The 23,856-nt window shown below is 30.0% G+C and overlaps 1 protein-coding gene across 1 annotated transcript in view; it reads right to left on the reverse strand.

Moving 5' to 3' along the window:
• LOC148313092 (CUGBP Elav-like family member 3) overlaps positions 1–23,856 on the reverse strand; it is a 722,672-nt gene that overhangs the window by 54,266 nt on the left and 644,550 nt on the right. Inside the window, exon 5 of the mRNA XM_088268061.1 lies at positions 9,817–9,865. Coding sequence (XP_088124187.1) covers positions 9,817–9,865 — 49 coding nt within the window. The remainder of the gene's footprint in view (positions 1–9,816; positions 9,866–23,856) is intronic.

Genomic DNA, 23,856 nt, shown 5'->3' on the forward strand with positions numbered 1-23,856 from the left:
GATAACGACACAAAATGTTGATCACATGCGATTTTGGCCGATTTTGGTACTCGGGTAGACCAAAATTGCATATGAACAACATTTTGTGTAGTTGTTAGCAGGGGTAGGCAGCCAATTTTTTAACAAGGGGCTCGCGGGTACTTAGAAAAGGGGGGGGGGTGTGTGTAATTTTGTTTTAACTATCCAAAATTCATAATAATAATAAAAAATCCTTAATATACATTTAAACCAACCACAGAAATGACATTTATGGACTGAATTAAAAAGAGAATATTGATTTCTCTGAATTTAACAAGGGGCTCGCCGGCCCAAGTCAAACTTAACAAGGAGCTCGCGCGAGCCCCTCCGAGCCCCCTGCAGCCCACTCCTGGCTGTAAGTGTGTGAATAGTGGTATAGTGATGACGTGTAAATAATACTACAGTATTGTTTGCATGCTGCTGTAGTGATTATCCTGACGAAGAGACTGGTACGTCTTGAAACCGGTAGTTAAGAAAATCTGGATGAGTGGTTATATACAAATATTACTAACATTTATTTATGACAAAATAAAAATATATTTTTATAACTTTTATTGTTAACATATAAAAAATCATAAAATGTTGAGTTGATTAATACGATTTAAGTTTTACACTGACATTTCTTGGGGGAAATGCATTTGATGTAATAAAATAAAAACAATTTTTTTTTCTAAACGAATTTTATTTGATAAGCCTGGTTTCGTCGTAACCAACTTCATCAGACCAGTTTGATGATATAATTAATGTGGAAAAAATAACATATTTTTTATTTTATTCTATGTATCAATACGATTCATAAAACCGTATCATCGGATTACATCAAAATTTTCGTACAACTGTTTCAGATTACAACTCACGAGCGACATGGCTATCTACCGCAGATTCAGCAATCCGTGTATGTGAATGTATCCCCATATATCGGAGGCTTAATATAAATCCAATATCAGGATTATTAGCGGGGGTCCGTTTGATTGACAACACTGATCAGATTGTAATAATTAGTCCTTTATGCGCGCCCGGTACTTGGTACAGTGCCCACCTACCACTGGGAATGCGTCAGTCGAAACTTTAATTACGGCCTCTGATGGATGAAAAGGGTTAGGTAATCCTTTCACGGCTGGATGCCCCGCTCTGTGGAATGTGTGTTTTATATAAATATCAAATATTCCGAAGGCCTCCGAAACTCCCCTGTGACGGGACGCTTCGTCTTCAGAGAATCGTGCTCACTCGTAATGAGATCTGAACCCCAAACTTTTTGATTTCTATCGGCAAAGATATATATATATATATATATATATATATATATATATATATATATATATATATATATATATATATATATATATATATATATATATATATATATATATATATATATATATATATATATATATATATATATACAGAAAAAAAAAGAAAATAAGTATGTTGGCGGGCTTATTGCTAAAAAGTTACAAATTAAAATATATAAAAAAAACTGGGAGTTTAAGGAAGGAAGTAGAGGGAAAAACTAAGGGAGGAGGTTTGATGGACAGTTAGGCTTCTTATGATAAATAGTAATGTCTCAGAAGTTTCTTAAAAGTTATTAGAGAAATTGCATTTTTTTAAGGAGAGCTAATTCATTCAAAAGTCTAATTCATATATACAAAGGCTAAAAATGATATAGAAGTCTGGGCCTTTACAGGGCTAACGTCCGTCATAGGGTGGTTTAAGTGATCACTTTACACACATTCACTAATTATACCCATAATTGACCACAACACCACACAAATTCTCACTAGAGCCATCTATGGCAGGATGAGAAACCTTTTACGAAGCAGAGACTCTTTCATTTGTACGTCAGGTCCGAATCCTGGATTATATTCACATACTTGAGTAACGCTTGCAACCATCATTTTAAATTTTATTTCACTTTATTATTTCATCAGTCTATTTATTTACAACGTTTTAAGTGTGTCCAAATACTTGCTCGAAAATCTGGATTATCTCCAAATAGAAGGTAATTTAATTGTTAATTTTTGACATCGTAACATACCTACATCTTCATCTTTGTTGAAATGTCAAAAAGAATGTAAGAAATAACGCCTACTTGGAGATAATACAGATTTGTGAACAAGTATTTGGACCCACTCAATTTTTTTGAATAAAAATATAAATACTCAAAAATATAAAGGTGTTTGCCGTAGTAAGAATGTTTTTTTTGTTGTAAAAGAATATAGCAAGCAAGGATTTCGCCAAATATGTCATTCGTTTTCTCGGGTTTCAAATAGAGATCGAGGTTGGCAATAAAGTTTATTATATTGCTCGTAAAATTAAAAGCAAAACCTTGTGTGTGTAAGATATTCAATGTCTTCAGTCATCATTAAAGTAAGTTAATTTATAAAAGTACAATAAAGCGCGGCACTTCATTTTCTCACCCTATCTCTCGCGAATCTCTTAACAAACGTAAAATTTTACTGCCTTACATAGCCGGCTCACACTTTGGATATAACGGCGACCAAACATGAAATGTCTCCTTAACTCCTGGCGGAAAGCGTCATTATAAATAAAGCGCGTTCGTAAAAACTCTCCTCGGCCCACTTCCTTGCCACTGCGGCTTTGCCCTACTGCGCGGCACACACCACGTGCCGCATTCAACCCTTCCAAGGTGTAAGTGCCGCCTGCCGCCTTCTGCCTTCGTTTTAATTCATTTTCTACCGTTAATTTACTCGCCCGTTTTTATCTGTTTGACCGCATCGAAAAAATATGCTAATTTTTATTGGGGAAATAAATCACCAAAAAGCTCACTGTTTAAGAGTTAAAGCCGTTCGGTTTTGTTTTGCCCCCGAAACACGCAACATCATCTGTCTAGTGGATCAAGTTTTTAAGTCTGTGAACACTATATTATCTGATAAGTAACGAATTTATTCAAATTAAGGACGCTACCGGGAAGCCTTCCAGGTTAATTAATTTTTGGTGAACAAAGTTCGTGTGATTCATCAGATAATTGGGTGATTGTTAATGCGAGCATGTGACTGAGGGTTGCGACGCAGTCGAGTTCTGGAACACTAATTGATCATTCTGAGAAGATGCCTCACGAAGCTTGTATGTGACAAGACAAATTATGTATCTAGGCTGAAATCAGAAACCGCATATAAATAGTGATATTAAATTCTCAAAGAAAACGTCTTGGAAACACAATTTGTTCAATATCAACAAATAGCAGAGGTGAAAATTATTTCTTACCTAGAAAAAATTAAAGAATTCAACAGAAATTTAAAATCGCCAGTATTTTTGGTTTTGCTATGATTGTTTAAATGATAACGATTTGAAAAGATTGTTGTTTCTTTAGTAATTAAAATCGAAATGAAAGTATTTTTTTTGGCATAAAAAATGAAGCGTTTTAACTGTCGCAGAAGTTTTGGGTCAGAATTATTATTTAATCTTTATTACCAAAATTCAACAAACACGATCGTTAACCCTTAATTGCTTCATCAAATAAAACTCGCGTGGGTTACAATAATTGAATGCCGACGGAATGCACGTAAAAAGTTTGTGAGAATAATCGAAGGATTAACACTGGCTAGGGGGGTGCAAAAAACAATTCTGTACATAATAATATTACCCTAATTCACAGTACCTATCCCCGCGAAGTGGCTGGCGACTTAGATAAATTCACTCTCATGTTTTATACCTTATCACGCGAAACACGTTATGCTCAGCTTATAAATAGGACATTGATCACACCGACCTTAAACCGAGAGGGCGGATTTGCTGACACGCAACCTTTGTCATTTGTTAGAGAACGTTTTCATATTATTAAGGCTATCTCCGTCTTGTGGGACCCTAACTTATGCGGGAGTGAGAGATGGATGCAATCCGTGCAAAGGGTAACGAAAGCCCTTTCTTTGCCACTTGAGATAATAGTGTATCATTTATGTCTCGCACTCTTAAATAAACACGTCAAAACTATTGCTACAACACACGCACAACAACGAACAAATATTTACTTAGCCGCTATAATACGTTTTTCTACTTTGATCGTAATTTACATAAATAACATAACATGCTATAATGGACAACGAAAATTATATCTTCTATTAAACTTTTATCGTATCTTTGCATTGCTGTGGTTCAGTCTGGTTAAATGGAAAAGAAAGCACACATATCCAATAGGTATATCACAAAGCTTGTGAATATATTAAAGTATTGAAAATCTTTGAAACAGTCCAATCCAATCGAAAACATTGAAAATGCTAAGTAATAGTGTCTGTGAAGAAGCATTGTGTCTGCCATGATCAGTGTTTAGTATTACGTGTCATGGGCGTTGCAATTGAATTAAATAAAAGGTTTTTTTGACTATCACTTCTTATTATTTATTTATATAGATAGTGGACTTGGATGTAAGGATATATATATATATATATATATATATATATATATATATATATATATATATATATATATATATATATATATATATATATATATATATATATATATATATATATATATATATATATATAATAATAAAACCCTTATCCGCACCCCAATGGTGCATAGGGTACTGCGTCATATAAACGCAGAGTTATCTTGATCGTTTACACATGAAGGAAAGGTGATCAGCCCTCCGCTTCAAGTACCAGTCCAGGGTAATTGAATAAATATTACAGTGAAAATTCACTTATATTTATTTGACTCACCCTGGGAATCGAACCTGGGACCTCCAGAACGGTAGCCAAGCGTGCTGACCATTACACTAATATATTTCTTAATAATCGGTTATAATTTTAGAAGCATTTGACCAAAGAATATTTTTATTTTATTTGTATATTTTTAGTTTCATCCAACTGGAGCAAAATTAGTTTGGAAAAATACGGACGACTTTTAAATATTATTTTAATTGAACTGCAATTTATTAAAATTAAAAACAAAAATATAAACCACTTTAATCAATTTTTGAGTAACATTATTCGAACAATCACTTCGTTTATATGCATTATTTGTAAATTTACTAACCTAAAGTACCTTTAGTATAAAAATAAGAAAAAATAGTTCATTTCGTCATACAAACGTTACATGCACTGTGTTGAGTGTGATATACATACGTTACATACACTGTATTGAGTAAAAAAAAATAATTTAATTAAAAAAAGTGACGTTTAACCATGTTTATTGCCATAAACAATAAAAATAGAATAAATTTAAACGCATTCTTGTACTTTTTACTATTCGAATTGCAACACCCCCTCTTGTAAGTAGAGCCGTGCGCTGAATATCTACAACATGCTATATTATTGTAGAAATGTAACGTACATATAATACGCGCATTTGAAGTGGCTAACCGCTATTTAGGGGAAATAACAATAAACTACCGAGTAAGTGTTTCGTGTGTCACTTGGCGACAAATTACTGTGTTGTTCAGCATCAGGATAATAATTTAAATGTGAAATAAATTTTCCACGGCAATTATGCAAACGGAAACTTTAATGTCTGAAAAAGTATTTTTATACTTAAAAGTAGTCAAGTTAGGAGTCGAAACAATCGGCAGGTTTGTATGAGGAGATGCATGAACGTGGAAGGGCGAAGAATGTTTGCAAGAACAGAGTGGTGTGGCGTTCTATTCTCTCTGCCCACCCCTGCGGAGAAGCGGCGTGATGGTTAGTTAGTTTTTTTTGTATTTTTATTTTCATGTTATACAGAATTTTCCTGGTATTAAATGAATTTCAATATTTTTATACCATATTCGCTCCCTATGTGAAACGTATGTAGTCTACAAACCGTAGTCGTACAGGAGAAAGTGACCAACTGACAACACGTTAAATGTTCAGGAGGGCCATTTAAGTCACTTTTGCTTGGCAACAAAATATACATCAATGCAGTTAGTCATTTTTAACAAGTAAATATATTATACTTCCAAGTTTAAAATCGCTTTGGGATTTTTTCAGGGCAATATTAAGCTAGTAAGATATCAAATAGTCAATGATCACGTTTTTGTAAAAAATGCACTTGGCCACTTTCTCCTGTATGACTACGAAACCGTCTCGAGGTTTTTCTGTCAGGCGCATCCTACTAAGCCTGGTCCGCGTCCTGAAATTCAGACGAGACCTGCCGACGAATTGTCAGCAGTGGTGGTCCTGAGCGGCGCGCACCTGATGCCTTGTAAAAGAGGCAAGCTCAATTTAGGCTATCGGAAGGTATGCGGAGTACATAGTCTTTTCTTGACGACACTCGTGACCAATATCTGTTGCGTCCTATCTCTTCATTCCTTACAAAGTCAAACCTAAAACGCCTAAAATTCTTCGCAAACACCTATTCTCAAAGCTAAGTACACGTCTGCTCTGAGCTCTTGTAAGGTATCATGTTTAACAGACTTCAAAAGAATTTCAATGTCGTAAAATAATATGATCTACACCAGTAGTCGGCAACCTACTACCCGCGGGTAATTGAATTACCCACTACGACATTTTGAATTAACCACCAAGAAAATATGACGATGTTTTTTTTTTTACAAAATCGACATACGCTAGCAAATCTCAATGCCTGTATATTGGCGTGGAATGTATAACACTCTTTCTCCTTCTATCTACGTTATATCTTTCTTCTCTCTCATATAACTCTCTCATATAACAGAATTTATAGATGCCATTATGTCTTTAAATTCAGTGTGACAAGCGTTTCGATTCATTTTGCAAAAAAAATTACAGTGCATTTTTTTTGTTTTTGTTTTTATTATTTCACAAAAAAAACTTATATTAGAAAACCAAAAACCTACATGTAAAATAAACCTACAACTTAACATATCAAAATAAAAATTATGCGTACTATTACGATCGTTATCCAAATATTATACATGTGTTTTGTGAACCGATATCGTTAATAGATTGAAAGATAAATGAAATATCACTAATGTATAAATATTGTAATAGAAGCCCTAATGGATTAAATTTCAAGTTATCATTCAATATTTAGTTTATTTTAACCTAAAACTATCTAACTTCAACCTTCCTTGGTTACTTAGTGGAATATCACGAAACATTACATATAAGTTTTCAAGCAATTAGTGTATTTAAACGTCTCTGAGGATATGAATAAATTATGGCTTAACATGTTCAATCAAACGATGTATGCTGAGCATTGGTAAATTCGTTTTCCCTTAGATTTAATTGTGAAATGTACGTGAGGATTGGTATTACTGTTTGATATTATCTGCTGGCGGGGGTTGGAGGCTTTATTAGACTAATTAAGTCAAACATACGATGTGTAAACATGTAGAAAGCTTCATCGCCAGGACGATGACAGGAATTCAAGTACGGCAAATGTATGTACGGTGTACGGTTAATAAAACGGGTGTTCGGATACAAAAAACACAGTTAAAAACAAAGAATCTTAAAGTAATGTTTCATATATTTTTAAGTTAGAATTAAATAATAATTTATTATTCTCTTCAATTTTAGAATCAATAAGGAGTACTATTTTATGTTTTTTTTCGTAACAATCCATATAATTATTTTAACGTTTTTCTTGATTCATTAAATTTTTCCATTTTTTTAAAATTAAATTTCACATACATATGTATATATATTTCTGAACTGTGAAACGTATAAAAGTTTATTAAGTATAATATAAAACAAAACTTTTATGTAAAAAAGTATAAATGTTATTTTAGCAGTTTTAAAAATAATAGAAGTATTGTTATAAAAATTCCAAAATTTTAATATAAAATGACAAAGGTATTGGAATTGTGTATGTTGTCTTGTTTTGTATTATTTGGGGTTAATTTAACTATTGTAGCTACGTTTAGAATTAGGTTCTAGAATTTTATGTCATTGGATTCAATTAAGTAATAACCATAATTTAACAATCTCGTATTGGATTTATTATATGTTTAAGTATTAGTTTTATTTTTTAAAAACGAATAATGATTTAAGCGTTTTTGCATTTTATAAAATAAAACAAAAACTGTATACTTTTTTCCACTTTTATTTTATTTGACCAATAACCGGCTTTTGTCGTTACCGACATCACCATACTGGTGGGAGGCTTGACAAAATTCAATGTTAATGACAAAACCCGGTCATTGGTCAAATAAAATAAAAGTGGCAAAAACTTTATAGTTCTTTTTTTTACAGAATAATGATTTACGAAATATTTTATAAAATGTAAATATATTATAAAACCGACCTAATGTGGTTCATAAAAAGTGCTAATACGAGTAGATTGCCTTAAAATTTGTAAACGGAGAAGTTATTGTTTTAATGTCCTTCTAAAAATAAACATCTGTTAACAAAATTCTTTTTCCTCACGCACAGAAACACGTGATATTTGTATTAGTATTTATTTTTATCAGCGTAAGCCGCTTAAATAAAAACACATGTTTAACGCAAAGTTTAGGTTATTAATTCGTGTTAATTTGCGATACTATGATTAGATGGCAGTGCTGTCGGATGTTGACTTTATTGTTACTTGATCTTAATCTTGCGTGGATTTTTTAGGTTAGAGAATAGGGGTTGGGTTTGGGGGCTGTTCTCACCCGTTCATTATGGGGATAAAACAAAATGGGGTATTTTATTACCCTTGTAGGTTCTGTGGAACAGTTTACGATACATGTGTTCTGTGCATGTGTATCGGATATATATAGAGAACCAGTAGTAACATAAATAAGTCGGTGTTGCATGATATCGGACAAAACATAATTTGGGTTTATAGCTACGAAGAATGCTAGGTAGTAATAATATTTAATAATGTTCCCGATGAGAATTTTATTATAACTCGTATCACAGAACGCAATCATCATCGCAATAAAGCTTTTTCAATGCTGGTATTTTCTAAATGACTATTGTTTATTTTTTAATCACAAAAATATACGTTACCACAAATGTTTTATTATAAGTATACAGGTGATTGTTTCAAATCTATTTTATCGATTTTATTTAATTTTCATTCATTTTTAATACAAATAAAATTAGGAGAGAAAAAATGCGATAAAAGCTGGAATAATTTATTTTAATTATTTTATTACAAGAAACTCTTATGTTATTATAAATTTAAATTTTTTTTCGGTTAATTTTATGCACATAACACATAATTTACCTTTAAAATAGAGTTTTCTCGATCTCTTATCTCTTTTAAATTAAACATATGAGTCAACTCAATTTTTTTCTTATTTTTATTTTATGTGGTCTTATTTTAATACTAATAAATATTTTAAATAGTAATACAAGTAAAAAACCTTTTTTGAATTTCATTTCAATTATATGTTAAAATTGATTTATTTGTAAAAAAAACAATGTCATCTCAACATAGATGAAGAAGAACATAGAGGTTGAGGTTTTAACAGGACTTATCACCCATCGTAGGCTGGTTTAAGTGATCGTTTTTTACATGTGTAACACTCAATATTCTACTCATCATTAATAATCACACTACTAAAATTTTTGGAACTCATACATATGGTATCATACTTATTCATACAAGTCGTTTCAAATGTGAACTCGTGTCAGAATCTATGATTTATTTGAGTAAGCTTTTTATTTAGCACATATCCTTATTTAAATTATGCAAGACAAATTCAGGTTTGTAAATAAGGATACACGCAAAATGTGTGAAAAAATAAACTGTCTACAATTTGATTATTTGATAAATTATTTTGTTTGTTATGCATAAATACCCAGATTTAAATCAAACATAATATCCAATTAACAAATTCATTACGAGCAATTTAAATTCATTGCAAGGATTAAATTCGTAATTGTTCTGGATTTGTAATTAAAACATTAATGAAATGAACAGAGAAAGTAGAATTTAGAAAATTCCTACCTCCGCGGTTTTCACTGTCCGCTGGTTTCACTTGTATAGCTCGGTTCATCTGAAAGAAAAACAAGCAAACAAACAATTAAAAATACCAAAGAGAAAAACCAAACATATTTTCAAGGCATCATTAAAATAAAAACAAAAATACAACAAATTTAATTCAATGACTATTGTGATTTGATAATAAGTATTTGAAATAACACAATTTTTAAAACTTATTCAGACACTGGATTATCTACCCTATGGATTATCAACGCTTATTAGGTATCTCAGCTTAAGACAAATAATCTAACTTTCTTATACGAAAAAAGCCTAAGCATTCCAGAGTTTGTGACCTGGCATTTGTATAGGCAAAAATAAAGCATTAATAAGATTTTGAATTGTTGAGGATGTGAAATTATTATATGAAATAAGATATGTAAGTGTCAAATTTATCTGTGGTATGTAAAACATTATTAAGTTATAAATATATTTAGAAAAATAAAATAAATACAAAAACATCCAAACATGCTATTTTTAACTATTTTTAAATCTCAGTTTAGGTGTTTTTTTATATGATTTTAACAACTCAGTGGTTATTTTAAAATTTATGAAACGTTTTGGTAAAAATATCATTCGGGTATGTTTTCGTTATTTATCAACTTAGAGATGGAAGAATGTAGATGGTAAAGGAAATTATTACGATACTCAAGAAAATAGCCTCTATTTTATAAAAGTAGCCGGTCAGGTATGCAGTAGAGAATTTTTTCATCAACACGCAACCTTTAATAGTTCGTAGGGAACGCACCCTTTACAAAAATTCTAGATTTTAAGGTGGTTATCCGACACATTAAGGGAAATACATAATTTATATAGAACACTAAGTTGACCCTCCATGAAATAAATAAAACATTTTTTGTGATATTCGATTAAACATGTAAAAAGTGTTATAATTCTGAATTCGGACGATGGTCAGTAAATATAAAATTTATACTAAATTCATATATTGGAAAAACCACGTACATTAAGTACAATTTTCTTTCGTTATATTGCTTTTGTATTATGTCAAGAAAAATAACATTTTATACCCGTTTACAATCGGAAAGACACAAACACGTATGGGGGTAATATGTATATTGTAAATAACCTTAAATAGATTCAAAATTTAATTACCTATATACGTATGGTACATGAGCATTAAGTAAAGTCAAATTTTTTAACAAACACACCTTATATGCTTCTTGATTTAAAGAAAAAAAAATCATTTATAGGTTGTAATGACTTGAGGGTGATAAATTATCATTTTGTTGGGATTGACATAAGGTTTATTGGATATCTATTCATAATTATACCTTTTACTAACATTGCTGATATTGACCAAAAATTGACCTCTCGGTTGGATTCGAATAACATAATGATAATATACGAGTACCTCGATGAAGGTGTATGTATAGTATTTAAATTTAAAAAGTACACTTGACTCTTAAGAAATAATTTTTTATTTGTCATTAATACAGCATTCACCTAAATATACTTATATTTTAAATTTTACCCTGCAACTTTTTTACTTACATTTAAAATTATAAATGATTAAAGAAAACACTTGTTTTTTACCACTTGAGTTTTATTATAGACTACATGTTTCAGAAGTTAAACTTCCATCATTCAGGTCTGTATAATAACTATAGTTAGTATACAGACCTGTATACTAACTATAGTTATTATACAGGTATATATATTATATCTGTATAGTTATTATACAGACCTGAATGATGGAAGTTTAACTTCTGAAATATGTAGTCTATAATAAAACTCAAGTGGTAAAAAACAAGTGTTTTCTTTAATCATTGTAACATGTCTTACCACAAAGTTAATGCCGAAACAATAAATAAAATAAAATTATCAAAGTGCATTTTACAAGCGCATTATAATTAAATCAGAATATTTCATGTTTCATAATGACGTTTTCATAATTTAGATTAATAAAATTTTCAGATTAAAGATCAAAAATGTATTGAAATTTTTTATTTTGATTATTATACAAAACTATTATATGATATGTTTATTATTATGTGTATTTCATACCAATAAATAAATGTTTTATATTTCTAAAAATAATTATGTGTGGCAGAGTATTCAATTTTATTACAAGTTATAAAATAAAAAAAATTACCCCTTATATTATTAATTGAAATACTGATGTTGGTGTATGTATGTGACTACATAATATGTGAGTATATAATGAAATCACCCTAATGCATTGTCTATGGAGAGGATGTACATTAGGAAGGTAGGAATGCATAGAATTGCCATCAGACACTATGCAATTTGTAGTGTATATATTATAGTATACATGTTATACATATGTTGCTGCACTGATTGCTCTACTGGTAGGCATTAGAACATAAATTTCTCAACGGTCTATACATATGATAAAGTTATCCTTAAACGGAAATCAATTGGCGAAATTGATGAAGAAATCTATTACATAATAAAATTACTATTTATAAAAATATATGTATTTAAATTATAAAAATCGTGACAAAAATTTATTCAAATGAATTTTAATCTCGAGATCTTGGGAAAAGTATTTATCATATTTTTTTTACTAAGTATCATTCCGAAGAAAAAATTATCATTCTTTGATGTTAAATTCAGCTGTGCTGCTTTACATATAAAAATACACGTTTGTTCAAAATCTTAAATATCTTAAAAGAATTCACCGATTGCTTGAAAATTTCGTTACAATACTGAATTAAAAAAATGCGCATATTTTTGTATGCTTTCTCATGACTGTTTGGTCATTTCTCATGGTGTTTTTACCTATGACAGGTAAAATCATGCCTGCTTAGAAAAAAACGATACCTGCTGAACGTAACAGGAATACACATAAAACATAAAATTTATTATGGCGGATAGCATACTACTTGACAGTTTCTGTCACTAAACCATTTCAATATTTTTGTTTGCAAGTTGTTAATAGATTATTATTATTTTGGTTGCTTCTTTGTGAAAATAGATAAAGATGAATTTTGTATATATTTGTGAATTTTAAATGATTTATTTTCTATTTAAGTAGATTGAGCCACAGAAACGCGTAGACAGTTACAGCTATGTAGTTCATAATCAAATTATCCATTCCGGTGACTGAAATACCATAATTTATAATAATTTGAGTAGTCCCCAAAGGAATGGAATGCTGTGAAATTGTAGGTAAAATATTTCCAATCCAGCACGATTGAATTAATCCGTAATATATTGAAGATTCACACTACGCGGCCATGTCTGAATGAATATTTCAGATTTGCGGTTTTCCCATCCTGGGCTGTATATTTGCGGCAGGGGCATCAAACCGCGAAAAGGGGGAGGTCCCTGTGTAATGTCACTGCATTCATGCAACGCAAAGTTATAATATGCATATTTCGATTGCTGAAATTTGGTATTCAAATGGGACTAGCATAAAAATTACATTCCTGAATTCCCGGCGCATAATTAATTGTGAATTCTTAGTAAACGTTAAGAATAAAATAGCGACATAAATGAATGAATATGCAATACATATTTATTTTCATATCGGAACTAACTGAATGGGACACGTTTTATTGTTTTCTTCAAAATTATCATGCGAGTATTTTTAATATGAGATTCAACAACAACAGAGGCTATATAACAAATACGATGGTTAAAATTAATTATCTTCATATTTGAAAAAAAACTCGTATTCTTCAAATGAGAATATAACAATCATTTTCAGGCAAATGAGCATTTAAAAAAATAATAAAACGTAAATTTTATATATATATATATATAGATATATATATAGATATATATATATATATATATATATATATATATATATATATATATATATATATATATATATATATATATATATATATATATATATATATATATATATATATATATATATATATATATATATATATATATATATATATATATATATATATATATATTTATATATATATATATATATATATATATATATTATATATATATATATATATATATATATATATATATATATATATATATATATATATATATATATATATATATATATATATATAAATATATATATATACATATATATCTATCCATAGAAAAACAATTAAAATATTTATAATATGTATATATTAAATATATATATATATATATATATATATATATATATATATATATATATATATATATATATATATATATATATATATATATATATATATATATATATATATATATATATATATATATATATATATATATATATATATATATATATATATATATATATATATATATATATATATATATTTTTTTTTTTAAAATATCAATGCAGAAGTAGACAAAAACTGTGTCCTTAAAATTACAATTCTAATAAAGGAAGTACATTAAGAAAATGCGAAGAATAAAAGAGTATTGAACAAAATGGTAGGAAAAGTTTCAAACGACGATCTCGTATTAAGAATTGCTCTAATACCAGTTGGCATTGAACAATTGGGCAGAATCCTAGATGGACGAGTGGATGTAAAGGGGGTGCTAGCCGAGGTGTTAGGGTGGGTTCAGGTGGGTGGATAGTAAGGTTTGTTGTCCTTCTTTGTTGCCGTAGAAACCTTTATGTCCGAGTCGTGTCGCGATGCCAGCCATGTCCGGACAATGGTGGTGTCATCATCGGGCGGCCCCCTCGCCCGCCCCCAACCGGTGTAATGGAACGGAACTACCCCCTGAACCCTTCAGTGGTTACACTCTAATTTTTACTCTTGACATATTGATGAAATGCCAGGAAATGACTCTTTACATCTCAAGGCATTGAAAAATATTTTTAATCCTTTAAAATTGCAATCTTTCTAGTTTTCTAATACGGTTTATTTATCTTAAGGTTTGTTTTGATTTAAAAATGATGCTAAGATACATTTTGGAATATTGAAAAATATTGAATTAAATAAAATTTCAAAATTAAAATTTAAAACGATTTTAACTAAAATGCATGTTTCTCACAAAAAATGTACAATCAAAGGAATTACAGATAGTAAGAAACGACATTTTTGTTTTAATGCTTTTACGCCTAATTCTTAATTTTTAATCGAAAAAAATACGTTCCTAAAATATTGAAATTGAAATTTATTTGGTAAATCCAAAATATATAAAATTGATAAGAAAATGAAAAGGTGTGGATTTAAAAAAAATATATATATACAAATACACAATATATTTTTGAGTATTTAAAAACTAACATATATAGAAAGGACTCAATAGCTTGAAGGAATAATATAAATCGTAAGCAATTACTTTGATTAACCATAACAGTCAAATGCCTGAAAAACCGTCCCAAAATCACCCTAGTGTCTGAGGAATAAACATTTTGTATAAGGAAATTACTTAATTTTTACAATTTATTTTCCAAAAAAAGGATTTAATCTGAAATCCACAAATTATAAACGTTTACACACTAAGTGACTCAAAAAAGTCAGTTATTACAAATTAAAAGCAAGATATACTTAAAGCTTATAACTTATAAAACATACAGATTTATGAATAATAACGTTATGTTATGAATATTACAGTAATTTTGTCTTAGATTTGGTGATAATGTAACGATGAATTATATTTTTTAAAATGGGATGTATTTAAATATTTTTAATCAGGCAATGTAGTGTACAAAATCATCGTATCATGTGACGAACGCCACCCGAATATTGGCCTGGCATTTCATTACACAAAGTGGCCGTATTTGCATTTAATTTGTAAGTGGTCATGCAGCGTGAAAACCCAACTATGGGGATTAATGGGTCCTAGACACGCTCAAATGGGACCCGTCTCCGGATCCGAGAGCTAAATTGTAAGATTGCATTTCTACTCGACTTAGAAGACTAATTGATCGATATTAAGCTATTCTTAGACCCTAAAGGTTTGCTCGCGAAGTCCGTATACAACTTCAGGTAGATTTATGATTTGAAATCGCCCCTAAATGTCACTTGTAAAGGCGACTGGCATTTGAGTGGTAAACACAAAGCAAGGTGGGTAAAAATAACAGTTTATTTTACAGTGTTTTCATGTAATCAAGACGACAAATATGCCCAAGATTAACATCTTACCTCATGAAAACATAAGTTTAGAAATTTCGGATAAAAACATAAATTTTTTGCTGAGCATAAAGGTTGGAAAAAACCCTTTCAAGCTTTAACTTCAGTATTAAGAAATTAATTACGATTTCAGAATTCTGAATTTCAGTTTATTAAGCATGTAATTTATGGTAGTTCCAGTGCTATAATTTATTCAATATACTTTACTTTTAAATGGTGTCTTTATGTACATGTAGATAGTTAATATATGTCTTTAAATTATATAAATACGCATTAACAGCCAATATCGTTTAATTTTTTTAAAAGACAGAGTAAAAATTATGCGAATAAAAGATTACTTTTTTGTTTTTAAACTAATATTTTAGTTAAAATGCTGATTGTAAAAGTACAAGTATCAAGGAATTAGCTATTTTAACAAGAGACTTTTTTTTCACATCTTATAATTTCATAGGTGTAATGCATTTAAATGATCTTTAATGCTGGCCGACACGTTAGAGAAAAATATGGTAGGTCAATACATATCGCTCACTCCTTTCAAGAACGTCATAAATAAAAAAACTTGATTTTTCAGTAGAACGTTTTTAAAGTTTAAAAATATAATACAATGTATTAAAAATAAATATCAAGCCTTTTATTGAACTTTTAACTATGCAACAGATCTTTTTTGGTAAATCCTGAAGGTTTTTTCTCCATCTGAAAAATATTTAGTTTATTTAAAATAATAATTAAACAATACCTTTTCTTCAAAATGCAAAAACAACACTTTCTGCCCTGTAGCGGGTAAACATTAAGTTAAAAATATGCTTCTTTTGCTGGGATACAGTACATTTTCTGGGCATTCCGAAAACATGCACAAGTCAAAATTGGCGATTTTTGATTTATGACGTTCTTGAAAGGAGTGAGCGATATGGTATAATAAACAAGAAAAAAAACTCTTAAACAGCAGTGAAAATTTCAAAGAAGTATAGGATTCTAAATAGATTACTTTTTGCAAATTTTTTAAGTTTATATTCTTTTTGAATGAAAAGGATTTCTTAAAATCATTACATTTACTTAACGCGAATCATTTTTTGAATTTTTTTTTCATTGGAGAAATATTTGTGTTTTTATTATTTTCAATTAAATACTATTTCTGTGGGCCTTAGCGGCTCATTATGAAAAATAGATATTTAATTGTGGTAGAGTGTGTTCGAACCAAGAAACTCTGAGTCCGCGACACTAACCACGGGATCACAGCCACTAACCACGAAAAAAAATATTTCGTTTAAAGATTTGAGATAATCAGAGAAGATCAAAATAATATTTTTAAATTGATATTTCAGTAAAACACTATACCAGGGGACTACGGATTTCCATCAAATGAAGTTACATCATTTAATTAGGTTGTCGTCAAAATGGCAAATTAAAATTGACACAAACAGCGAGAGTCGCTCGAGCGAATTTGATGACAGCTATGGGAGGATATGTACAGTGTACAGTATATAGGGATACCCATGTATGTGTATGGCTCATTTTTAAATACGCTTCCTTTTGGGACAGCCACATTTTTGTGAAATATGTGGGTTAAAAAATTGCCCCGTTTTCCTGTTTGGTTATGTAAGCAAAATTTTATTGGGCGAGAGGCGGACCGCTTTTTATTACCTCAAAGATTAATTCTCGGCAACGGGGGAGAATGCGTTGTGTACACTCTAAATGGAACATTCCCCGATGTTTATGTTTTAATGGGGTATTATTTTAATTGAAAAGGCTCGATAAAAGAGCATTTAGACGTAAAATCTACTAGAATCACAAATTAATGTTTGTGTTTAATTGATTCGCCGTTTACTAAAGGTTCGTAGGCTGCGTTCAAAAATTAAATGAAGTAAGATCTCATTTTAGTATTTATTCACTCGATGGAAAGCTTACTCGATTCATTACTCAAATTGTTTCTGGTAGAGATACGGAGAAATCAGAAAGTTATCTCAGCTGGAAGATAATAAAACTAATGCTACATAATTATTTCTTCAATTAGAAATGCAGAATCAACACAATCATTATTGAATTATTCCACTGTTTGAGAATAATAATTTATAATGGACAATTTATAAAACACTGTTTTCATGAGAAATCACTTCAAGGACGCTTAACAATTTACAGTATTTTTGCATATAAAACGACTTGCGCAAATAATTTTTTTTCACAGACTTAAGACGTCCGCCTCCGTAGTGTAATGGTCAGCATGCTCGTCTACCATTCTGGAGGTCCCGGGTTTGATGCCCAGGGGAGTTTAATAAATACAAGTGATTTTTTCACTCTAATATTTATTCAATATTACACTGGACTGCTACCTGAAGTGGAGGGCTGATCACCTTTCCTTCATGTGTAAACGATCGAGATAACACTGCGTTTATATGAAGCAGTGCCTTATGCGCCATTGGGGTGTGCTAAGGGTTTTATAAAATAATAAAATAAGATTACAATGTCCATCAAAAACTATTTAAAAAATTGTAGTTACTATGGCTAGCAGCTAAAAACCAAGAAAATCAATTTAATTTCTTTTCGGAAAGCTTGAATCGAAAATTGAAAATGATATTTTTACCAAACAACTATAAATAATAACACAAAACCAGCCAATGACAGCAAACACCTAGACATTCATATTCTTCTTCATCTATGCCGAGTTGCCGAATAAAGAGTAAAAAAATAACTCTGAGTGGAGAAAACCCATATTCGTGAACAAGTATTTGGAGACATTCAGAATATTATAAAAAATGACAACAAATAGTTTTTTTAAACCATATATTCGATGCATATGTAACACAGAATTTTCCTTCGTTTTTCAAAGTATAAAAGAAAAAAAAAACAAACAACGAAATGAGGTCATGTTGTATCGTATGCACTATATCCAACACTCATTAAGGTGTTTGGTTTTCCGGGAACAGCCAATGAGCAATGACTTAAATAGGAGTGTTTCAGTATTAGTATTCGGTATTCATATGTCTAAGTCTACTTTTGACCGTGTAATGATTACAAAACACGACGCCTGAATATAAGGGCACAGAGAAAAAAAGTTTAAAAATGTGCTTTAGAAAAAACTTCGTGAAACTTAATTTGGCGTTTAAAACTGAGAACTTTTTTACAAAGTGGATTTGTCCAAGTTCAGTCTTTGATATCTGGGTATTGTGAGCGAGGGATGGTACACACATTCAAATGTGATCTAGTATAGCGGTGTTGGAGAAATTTATTATGACGTAAGGCGCGGAGTTTCTGGACGATATTTCACCAGCGGCCGCCGACTAATTACATTTACACAAAAGGATAATTGAAACATGATGGCAAAAGGGCGAAATAAATTGCAACTTTGGAAAACTTCCACTACTACTCCAAACATTCTCATACAATCTGGCGGCATGTACTGAACATACGAAAATTACGTAAACAGAGTTTGGCTTTATACAAGTTTTATATGAAAATTTGGTCAATGTATTTAATGATTATCTAATACATTTTACCCTGAAGTATGGTAAAACATGATAAAAAAGTCATGTATTTTTTTAATAATGGTACTTAATGTTCCTATTGAGTAATTTATACCTGTCAATTTTAATGTCGTTAAATCAAAAGTTTTTTTTTATAAAATCGATATTTCTAATTAACCAATTAACTAACTTTTTCGGCGCTTCGCATTTAGGTAGGCAGAGAGCATGAAACGAGGTAGGCAGAGAGCATAAAATGAGGTAAAATGAGGTAGGCATAAAACGCTACACCTTTCTTTCAAAAATCTTTGCTTCTTCGACATTCATATATCTGTTTATACATAGCCGCTAATTATTCTGACTTGACCTGATATTGACCTTGTCACTTTCGTGTATTTGAAATAATAGATTTTGATCAAGTTTCCCTCGGTCTTTTTCTGCTCCTATTAAAAACAACATTCGCCTCATACATTCGTATTACTGTCCTTTCTTCACTCATTTTATTCAAATGCCCAAATAATATCAACATCCTTATCTTAATTTTATTGATAATGCTTTTATCCGCCTTGCATTTTTTTCACAATTTAAAAATGTATGGTATCATACATCGTTTTGCCGTGCATTTATCTGAAAAATTGCATTTTGATTCCATTTAGTCTACTTTTATCCTTTAAAATAAGTTAGAATGAAAAAATATTGCAATTATAAATTTGAAAAAAAAGAATACGATATTTTTTATTGATTAATTTATAATATTTGATACGATAAAAACATGAATTTATTTGAATTAAAGCAATATACCTTGCTTAAATTATGAAAAAAAGTGTAATAAATAAGTATAAAATACATTTTAGAAGCCTCTGTTTAAAGTTTTCAACAAGCCTGAAGTGACAGAAGCTCACAATTCCATTATCACGTAACGCAGTGCGTTAGGAGGCTTTTACTTCCACCGATGATATGAATTATTCATGATTCCAAACGACCCACATAGTATGGAAAGCAGAAAGCATCGTCGCTAATATACTTCTAAGGTCTGCAAACACAGCCTCTCTTCTCCTCATCCATCTGCTGAGGATACTAGTGGAGAAGCGTTACAGAGAAATCCACTAAGATTACACCACCATTCTCGAGTAATCAAAAGTATTTTAAACTCTCTTCAATAATTGTAGAGGAGGGATTTGTTTAGTTAAAGAAACGGACTACTATCTCACAAGAAAACTGATATAACTGATGTATTAAAAATTTATTTCGGGAAAAATAGTAGCACGAGTAACATTAATGTTTGCTTATCGATTAAAAAATTTAAGTATTAACACCAAAACTTTCTTCAATTAAGATCTTAACAAAATAATACTTTCTATTGGCTTAAGATGCAAACGCTTGCATGTTGAGGTAATAAAAAGCTTATGAAAGTTTTTAAGATAAAAGAGATTTTTTTATGTTATACTAACATAAAAAATATCTTATCGATTGAATATTAATAATTAACACCGAAACCTTCTTTGATTAACGTCTTAATATAATAAAAGTTTAATTTCCCAGAAGAGAACACTTGTGTGTTGGGGCAGTAAAGTTTTCAAGATAAAACAAATTGATTATTTTTATGTACTAATCGATTGAAGTTTTAAGCACTAGTACTGAAGCTTTCTTTTTTTGAATTCTTATGCAATATCAATAGAACACTTGCATACTGGGGCAATAAAATTTCAAAGTTATGGAGATTATTAATTATATAGTTTACGTATGCTGATTGATTGAAAATTTAAGCATTAATACAGAAACCTTCTTTGATTAACTTCTTATCAAAATATAAGTTAATTTCTCGGAATAAAGCACTTGCATGTTGGGGCAACGGAAAGTCGGAGTTGTCAAGATAAATCAACGAGATTTTTTACGATTACGGCAAACAATTAAAATTTCAATGCAAATTCGCGCCGTTTATTTCTACCCTGTAAGTGGGTGACTCAGCCAAACGGGCCCCATTAAGTAGTCATTTGTATACAATGTGATAAAGAAGTGCTGGGTCTATTTTTGTTGTATTTTCAACACTGAGGAAGATTTAAGTTTAACGAGCGAGGAGTGTTTATCTCATACTCATTTTAAATGTGATTGCGCACGTTGCCTATAGGTATGTTTTAAGCGTCAACTAAAGCTAAACATAATTTCCCGACGAATTTGAATAGATGCGTTAGGAAATTATTTTTAAATACAGATTAAACCTAAACTCAAGCAGCGGAATAAGACCAGACGGAATATGTAATTATGGCGTAATATTTAGGTAGAACTTCAGGGCGAAGATGGGTTTGACCGAAAGCGGGGTAAAGCGGTCCCAAAATACTTGCCTGCAAATTGCATTTGAGCTTCGGTCGAGCGCGAGCACTTAGTCGGGGCCGCGGAGGCACTAATTCGATAAGGGCTGCGCCGGTGGCTACTCACCCCGAGTCGCGGGAGTGGGTGGAAACGGCAAAAAGTAAGAAAAAAACCAAAAGCTCAATCATTCAGACAGCTGGGCCGGCGAGACCGAGTTACACCGTCCATTATTGCGTCTTTCTAGCTCGAAACGTGCCGGATTAGCCAAACCCATTGTTGTATAGCCGAAAATTACGAGCACACATAAGTTTGAATCCAACACCACTAGCACAAGGGTTAGAAGGAAAAGAATCAAGCCAAACGAATCAAAACTAGCGCTCATCGAAAAAGTCTTAACGAACAGTAGAAATTTACCTTTCCTTGTTTTGAAAAAATCACTTAAAATCATATAAAATTATCATCTACCAAAAATATGGATTGCACTTTTTTACTGACAGTTTTCGAAACAAACTCTCAAGATGTCAAATAAAATATTTCACATTCAAAGGATATTAGAAGTATTTAAATCGACTTTTCCCTGTTTTGAAAAATCACTAAAAATATTTTTGCATTATAATCCACCTTATATATAAAATACTCATTGTTTAGTAACAGTTTTGGAAGACAGCTTTAAAGATGTAAAATAAAATATTCCGCAAAGATAAAAGATGCATTATCTATCGAGGAGGTTAATAAAATAACCGTTGTATGAAGTATACTCGTGTAAAACATTTAAACCCGTAAATTTAATAACAAAATAAATCATCAATGTTATATGTATAATTTATAACTTTTTTAAAATTCTTCATTAATATTCCCAAATGATTTCAAAATTTCAAAATGCAAAACTTAGTCATTTTAACAATATAATAAATATCAAATAATTTAATATTTTTGATTAAGTATTTTTATGGCGGATATAAAAAAATAAAGGGTTTGTGTATTGACAAAAATTAAATACCTTTTTTTTTGAAAAATTGAAAATAAAAATTAATACACCATTTTTTAATTATAAAACATCTTTAAATGACTATATGTAATTCAAAAATATTTTTTGTCTATCTATAAGCACAAAAGTTAAGTCTTTTTTTTGAAGAGGCACAGAGTATCTAGAATAAGATATTTTAAACAGTTGGAATATCCTTAAAAAAAAGAGTGAAGTAATTTTTTTAACAATATTAAAACAAACAAAACTGACAATTACTTTGTTCTTTATATTTATTCAATATATTGTCTAGATAGCTTTGAAATGTTAAATAATAATAAAGAGTGACAAAGCATACTGATTAAACCAAATAAGTCATAGATTTAACTTTTTTTTAATAAAAATGATTATTCTTGACTTACTTTAATTTTACAATGATTAAAGAAAACACTTGTTTTTTTACCACTTGAGCAAAAAAACAAGTGGTAAAAAACAAGTGTTTTCTTTAATAATTGTAACATGTCTTACCACAAAGTTAATGACAAAACAATAAATAAAATACTTTAATTTTTATGTCTAATAATTATTACTTACAAATATCTTTAAGCTTTGGTTAAATAATATTTTTTAATGGGAAAAACGAACACTACAAAATAAAATACGTCAGTTATTTCTTGAAAATAATCATAAATTTATTAAACTCAACATTAAAATATACACCAAGAATGCATAAAATAACATAGTTATGAGAAATACGTTAAAAAAATAAAACTTTTTTTTTCTACCTTAGTTTGTAAAGAGTATTTTTTTATTGTAATGATATCCTCGTTTTTGAAATTTGTGTTAAAAATTTAGAACTTTTTATCATTCGTTGATGAATGTGCAAAAAAAATTATTGAAATCAAATCTTTCAAATAATATTAGCTTAATCAAGAATAGAGATTTTCTTTGTGTAATTTTAATTATTCTCATTTTAAGGGATACTTATTAAAAGTTGTGAATGTTCAAAAGAAATAGAAATTTTTTCGCAGTCTTTGTTTTTACCATGCCTATAATTTTTACGTAGAAGTAAATAATCATTAAACAATAATATTATTGACAAAATAGTTTTTTCTGGAACTTCATTTACGCATTTTTTTCGTTAAATTTGGTTTTATATTATTTAACAGAATTCAGTGCACCTGAGTTTTCCATCAAGTGGCGCCATCGCAACTGTGCGGCGGTTCTGGGAAAC

The sequence above is a fragment of the Brachycentrus maculatus genome, unplaced genomic scaffold, assembly GCF_059751285.1.
Source record: "Brachycentrus maculatus isolate JH-2025_06_01 unplaced genomic scaffold, ASM5975128v1 h1tg000022l, whole genome shotgun sequence".
Lineage (NCBI taxonomy): Eukaryota > Metazoa > Arthropoda > Insecta > Trichoptera > Brachycentridae > Brachycentrus > Brachycentrus maculatus.